General features: G+C 33.5%; 1 protein-coding gene across 1 annotated transcript; it reads left to right on the top strand.

The window, feature by feature from the left end:
- The first annotated feature begins 1,511 nt into the window (after positions 1-1,511).
- LOC132732415 (E3 ubiquitin-protein ligase DZIP3-like) lies at positions 1,512-2,310 on the top strand. The gene is made up of 2 exons (XM_060718832.1): positions 1,512-1,937; positions 2,139-2,310. Exons 1-2 carry the CDS (start codon positions 1,524-1,526, stop codon positions 2,214-2,216), a joined length of 492 nt encoding a protein of 163 aa, XP_060574815.1. The 5' UTR covers positions 1,512-1,523; the 3' UTR covers positions 2,217-2,310.
- Positions 2,311-7,720: the final 5,410 nt, after the last annotated feature.

The following is a 7,720-nucleotide window of genomic DNA, read 5'->3' as shown; positions in this document are numbered from 1 at the left end:
CATTTCAACTGTGTATGAATTATTGTGATCCATTTTTTTTGTTTAATGATAGCTCGGTTTGTGTATTATCAAAATGATCGTTTCGGTAAAGTATTATAAACTTATGCTCAGTTGACATGTGATATCGACATTAGAAAAAAATGTTTTGAGGCATCTTACGATTGTTTACGCTTTGAATATCACGATTCCTTCCATAGTCTTTGTTCAGGCATACATATTGTATTGAGATTGATAATTGCATATATAATTTATGTCAATAAAAAACATCTAATAGTTTTATTTACACAAATTGAATACCGACGTGAAAAGAAAAAAATACCTAAAAAGATTTATTTGAAGAAAAGCAATACATACACTACTTGACGTGATCAATGGTTAGTTTTATCTTTATGAATATCGATCACATTAGCTTAAAGTAAATCGGCTGTTTGGACTTATAGCGGTAAACGGATATAAAAATAAACAGCAGAATACACATTTTAAGCAAAATGATTAAACACACTTTTGATCAATGTTGTAATACATGTATAGTATTATTCATGAAAACTGAATAAACAACTTAAAACCATAAAACGTCTTGTAGTACAATGGAGCAAAAATATGACATTTGTATTTGCGTGCTCACTTTTACGTGTGACTGTAAAAGAGGTCCTGACGTGTTTGAATTATATTGTTGTATACTACAACAACTCCTAGGTACAGATATTATTTAAAACCAAACAGAAAACAGAAGAAGTATTTGACTTTAACCTAAGGCGCATTACCGGGTCACAAACTAGCACCGGCTCTCCCTCCAATACATAATATTGCAATTCAGATGAATGAAATAACCCTTTTAAAGTCCACATTTAGATTGAAAATAAGTACATGTACTTGTTCAAGTAATATATATTAATCATATGTGTATGCAAGTATATAAACAAATCTGTAACAAGATATGTTGAACAGTTGTATTTTTATCTATATACGCCGCTTAATTCTATTCCCGGACACTTTCTTTCTGCCTACCTTGTAACACTATATTGATTGTCGTATTTTATCAATTTGAAATACAAGCATTTAACTGAAAACACATTTTACAGATATGTTCCTAAATATATAAACATAAATATATAAATATACATGTATAAATATAAAACAACAAGAACGCTCTACCGTTTGCTACTTTAAAACACAAATTGAAATAATTAAAGTGTGTGCTCAAAGTAGCTTTATTATTTATTCTCGTCTGTTCAGGGCAGCATTATTGTCTCAGATTACTGGATCCAAAAGAAATTTGCAGAGGCTTGTTCGGTTAATTAACCCAGTCCACTGAGCGTGCTAGAATGAGAATGAAGAATAAATGACTTGTATCGAACAGGTCATTGCAAAAAAAGCTAGGACATGTCATGTCAAATATATATTTTAAACTCAAACGCTTATTGATGTACTCGAACATTGATACTAGGGCAAATGTAAACAATTATACGTTTTCTTTTACAGGTGTGACATCATTTTAATAAACTGATATGTAATGTCTGGTCATGTCGGCTTCCCAACCTGGTACATCATCTTCGACACAGATAGCTGATAATCGTATCTTCCTATTCCGCCTACAAATACTTATTATAGATGGCGGACTTACAAGTTTAAGAAATTATGTAGATCAGGAACTTGCAGCCCAATCATCAACACTAAGTACATGCCTTGCTTATGAAAAGGCAAGAATCAAACTACTAAAGGGAAAAAAGATAATAACACAGGTGCAATATGATTTATTGTATCCATCAAGTGGCACTGTTTCAACGTCAGATTTGGACATCACACTTATCATTTGTCTTGTGAGAAATCTGAAGTTTTTCAGATTAAACTCAAAGTTTAATTGGAACATTCCACCAGTACAAAGTGATACTTCCATCGAGGCAGACATTTGTAGGCTGAAGCTCTTCAGGAACGAAGTAAGTTTTCAGAGGATACTTTTATATTCAATAGTAAATCAACGTAAATGTATCAGCATTTAATCTATTATCAGTTTTGACGGTAGTCAGTATTAGTTGATAAACCATAGGCGGCGGATGTAGTATATTTAATCAAAATATTTTGTATATATTTCAGTATAAGACATTTGTTTCTAGGATAATTACTTTTTATATCCTCAGATTTGCCATATATCGACCACTACAGGAATACAACATAATGACTTTATAAACAAGTGGCAAGAAATCGAACAGGTATAAGATAAATTATATCTTGTTTCTGACTTTACATATTGAATAATGGAAGCAGACATAATTCAATATTTTTCTCTTAGAGCAGTGTAGTTTGCTTATTTCAAAGTATGCAAAATAGTGAAATAGAAGTCATTTGTAGAAGAAACCAAAGAAAAAAGGCACAGTCATTTTAGCCTTAAACAAACAAAATAATATATTGTTTATATCTTCCTTGTTATTCTTCTTTGCCTAAATGCATTAATATATTATATTGCGTTACAATTATAGCTTACATTTTTTATTGAGAACACTGCCCAGTGATAAAACATTACTCTTACTATACTTACTGTGCGATTTTCGTGTCTATGAGTTAATACATACATTTGCTCTTCTTAAGTCCCTAAATAACAATTAGAAAATACTGTACCTTTGATTCGTTTAATAAATGACAGCTATCTGTACACATATTTGAGGATTATCTCTAAAGTATTAAAAAAACCATGCCTACATTATAGATCCTCCTGAGAATTGATAAGGTGTATCCAATCAAAGACTTTCGCCAGACGATTACTGATTTTAAATCCAGTATTCTTGATCCCGAAACAGAGAAGAGGGTAACAGATGAAATTGAAAAATGGAACAAATTTGACAAATCAGTTGAAACTGATTTAGACAATTTGAAAACAGATACAAAAGTATTGAAACAGACTATTGATGCGCATACCAAGGAACTTGCTGAAAATAGAAAACGTACTTCGGAAAACAAAGAAGAATTGGAAACTGTTAATGTCAAAATAGGTAAAATAGAAAAACAATTGCCAGCAGAAGACAACTATCAGCAGCGCAAACTAGGTAAGAAATACAATACTCTTAGAATTTTTTGAGGCACGTGCGTGTGTGTGCATGTTCTTTTTTAACCCTTCTTTCTTTGTTTTAAATGTTTAAATCATTAATGACCCATCGGTCACATTATCTATTTACGCCTAATCTCCTTACACATATTATTCTATTAAATTTTAATTCTTGAACATTATTTCACACAGTCTAGATGGTAACTTTTTAACATGGACGGCAACATGAGTTGAAATTACATCTACATTTAGCAAGAAACTACGAGGTCAAGAATTTTTATATTTGACATATCTCCAAAAAGCATATACGTGGATTGTCCCAATATTCTGTGACAAGATTGTTCAAAACTTAAATAAAATAGGCACGAGTTTAATACATGTGTATATTATAAACCCATATAATGGAAGCAATTTCACAGTTTTACATAGGAAAATAGCAATAAACAACAAATAATGCCATAAATACCATGGGAACTTTCGCAGCGCTCACCAAAAGTCAAAGGCAGCGTTTGAAATCTTCATTAATAAATACACTCCGTGACACGATGCAGCTTTTCCCATAAATCGCCAATTACAGACTAAAATCATGCGGTTGTTATTCTTTGTTGGTGACATAAATTGATTTCTTGCTATAAGCGAACTTCCGGCCTCGTTGCACTTGCTTTATCTGTATGATATTGATGACTCCCTGTCTCCCTATTCATTTTTTTCCCTTATTTTCGATTTTATAATGCAGAACTCTGGTTACGTTCATGTCTTTTGTAAACACATGTTCGGGATATGTTGCTTAACTGTTCTTTTCAGAGCATTAGTAGGTGTCATCCCGAAATACTCACAGAACCTGTAAACTGTTCGCTGCGTGGCCATTTTAACTTACCTTTTTCTATGAGATATTTTCCTTTTTCCGTGTCTTGTTCGTTTCTTAAGTAATTCAACTGAAATTTTCTGAGATGATGTAAACATAGCAGCAGAAGAAGTCAACGTAATATTGTGCAGACACATCAGATATTTGAAATATATACGTAATTTATTTAAGCCTATTCATAACAAAATGCAAATTATTTGACGTGCGCCGGGAACTTAAAGCAATGTCTATAATACTAAATTGTTTAAGTAACTGTAATAGATATTTTGTAAATGATTTGATGTAAAGTAAAATAATAAACTTTGTGTGAATAAGTATCTATTGGTGTAACAAAATTGACAATCAAGAAAATATTTCACGGACTTTTGGGACAACCCTCGTGCATAATGCTGCTCGGTTCATTTGGCCTATCCAGGACTACTTGTAGATAACTATTTTATTGTTGATGTTAAATGACTGTCCATTTGTCCGTAAAGGCACAAAAGTTGCTTTCGATGTCAAAAAGGTACACCAGCATGTCACCATCCATGCCCTTTGATTCTTTTTGCAAAAAATCAACAGGCTCTATCAAACAAAGCCAGCAAACTTTTCATTTTTGCCGTGTTGAGCATTCTGTAGGGATTATGTTTTTCTCTTTTTAAACATAAAGACATGTATGTATTCGAAAGAAAAGCAAACATGTATTATTTTGCAATATTGTTATTTTGATTGATATTGATTTATTCAAAATGTATTTGAAAAGATACTACCAACTTCAATACAACTGACTTTCCTCTGATGCATGCTTTTTAAACTGTCTTTGGTTTATGTGTATTCTTTTTAGTCTCTTTTTCGATACGAAATACTCCAAAATGACGTTGGTAGAACTTTAACCAAAGATTGACGTGTGTATTTCCTTTCACGAGGAGACACATCTTGATTGATGTCTCTACCAAAAGTAAATGTTGACTCAATTAATCGTGCATGTACCATTGTGCCAACCTAAAGTTTGACTCAAAACAAAGTATTTCAAAGAGCTTTGTCAAAAATGAAATACATTTATTAACATGCGATCGAGCCATCGACAAATTAAAAGAGCCAACACAGAAATAATAGTTATCATGGAAAAGATAAGGATAAACACCACAATTGTATATACTTATGCATATTCAAAAAACAGCAGTACTACTGCTGGTACATAAGAACAGAAACAACAGTGATACTGTTTCATCAGCTGGTACATTTTGACAGAAACAACAGAGATACTGTTTCAACAACTGGTACATTCTGACAGAACCAACAGTGATATTGTTTCAACAGCTGGTACATCTTGACAGAACAACAGTGATACTGTTTCAACAGCTGGTACATTCAGACAGAAAACAACAGTGATACTGTTTCAACAGCTGGAACATTCTGACAGAAACATCAGTGATACTGTTTCAACAGCTGGTACATTCTGACAGAAACAACAGTGATACTGTTTCAAGATCTGGTACATTCTGACAGAAACAACAGTGTTACTGTTTCAACAGCTGGTACATTCTGACAGAAACAACAGGGATACTGTTTCAACAGCTGGTACATTCCGATAGAAACAACAGGGATACTGTTTCATCAGCTTGTATATTCTGACAGAAACATCAGTGGTACTGCTATTAAATTCTGTCAGAAACAACAGTGATACTGTTTCAACATCTGGTACATTCTGACAGAAACAACAGTGATACTGTTTCAATATCTGGTACATTCTGACAGAAACAACAGTGTTACTGTTTCAACAGCTGGTACATTCTGACAGAAACAACAGTGATACTTTTTCAACAGCTGGTATATTATGACAGAAGCAACAGTATTACTGCTAGTACATTCTGTCAGAAACAACAGTCATACTGTTTCAACATCTGGTACATTCTGACAGAAACAACAGTGATACTGTTTCAACAGCTGGTACATACTGACAGAAACAACAGTGATACTTTTCCGCCATCTGGTATATTATGACAGAAACAAAATGGAAAACTGTTTCAAAAGCTGGCACATTCTGACAGGAACTACAGTGAAACTGTTTCAAAAGGTTGTACATTCTGACAAAAACAACAGTGATACTTTTTAACAGCTGGTACATTATGACAGAATCAACAAAGATACTGTTTCAACAGCTGGTACACTCTGACAGAAACAACAGGGATACTGTTTCAAGATCTGCTACATTCTGACAGAAACAGCAGTAGTACTACTAGTACATTCTGACAGAAACAACAGTATTACTGCTAGTACATTCTGTCAGAAACAATGATGATACTGTTTCTACATCTTGTACTTTCCGACAGGAACAACAGTGTTACTGTTTCAAAAGCTGGTACATTCTGACAGAAACAGCAGTGATACTGTTTCAACTGCTGGTACATTATGACAATAACAACAGTGATATTGTTTCAACAGTAAGTACATTATGACAGAAACAACAGTGATACTCTTTCAATATCAAATACATTATTAGAGGGAAAAAAAACAGTGATACTGTTTCAACAGTTCGTACATTCAGACAAATCAACAGTGATAGTGTTCAACAGCTGGTACATTCTGACAGAAACAGCAGTGATACTGTTTCAACAGCTGGTACATGGTGACAGAAACAACAGTGATACTGTTTTAACAGCTGGTACATTCTGACAGAAACACGAGTGATACTTTTTCAACAGCTGGTACATTCTGACAGAAACAGCAGGTATACTGTTTCAACAGCTGGTTCATTCAGCCAGAAACAGCAGGGATACTTTTTTTCATCAGCTGGTACATTCTGACAGAAGCAACATTATTACTGCTAGTACATTGTGTCAGAAACAACAGTGAAACTTTTTTCAGCATCTGGTACATAGTAATATTTCACGGACTTTTGGGACAACCCTCGTGCATCATGCTGCTCGATTCATTTGGTCTACCCAGGACTACTTATATATAACTATTCTATTGTTGATGTTTAATTAGTGTCCATTTGTCCGTAAAGGTACAGCTTTCGATGTCAAAAAGGGACACAAGCATGCCACCATCCATGCCCTTCGATGTTTTTTGCACAAAGTGATGATAACTTACGTCCATTTGTTTAACTTGTCGACCATATTTCGCTTTTTGTGGAATTGCACTAGCGAGTCATATTGAAGGTCCAATGATGACTGCCATATTAATACATCTGCAAATGTTTCATAATTCAAAATGTTGCCTTTCATGTTTAATGTTGAATTATGCTAAAGCCGGTGCTAGTATGTGTGGACGCTAAATTACACTTTCCAGTACCGTCCATCAACAGGCTCTATCAAACAAAGCCAGCAAACTTTTCAATTTTGCCGTGTTGGGCATTCTGTAGGGATTATGTGTTTCTCTTTTTAAACATAAAGACATTTATGTATTCGAAAGAAAAGCAAACATGTATTATTTTGCAATATTGTTATTTTGATTGATATTGATTTATTCAAAATGTATTTGAAAAGATACTACTAACTTCAATGCAACTGACTTTCCTCTGATACATGCTTTTTAAACTGTCTTTGGTTTATGTGTATTCTTTTGAGTCTCTTTTTCGATACGAAATACTCCAAAATGACGTTGCTAGAACTTTAATCAAAGATTAACGTGTGTATTTCCTTTCACGAGGAGACACATCTTGATTGATGTCTCTACCAAAAGTAAATGTTGACTCAATTAATCGTGCATGTACCATTGTGCCAACTTAAAGTTTGACTCAAAACAAAATATTTCAAAGAGCTTTGTCAAAAATAAAATACATTTATTAACATGCGATCGAGCCATCGACAAATTAAAAGAGCCAACACAGA

The sequence above is a fragment of the Ruditapes philippinarum genome, unplaced genomic scaffold (assembly GCF_026571515.1).
Source record: "Ruditapes philippinarum isolate M1 unplaced genomic scaffold, ASM2657151v2 ctg9914_1_1_1_1, whole genome shotgun sequence".
Classification (NCBI taxonomy): Eukaryota; Metazoa; Mollusca; class Bivalvia; order Venerida; family Veneridae; genus Ruditapes; species Ruditapes philippinarum.
This window is presented reverse-complemented; position numbering and strand designations above follow the sequence as displayed.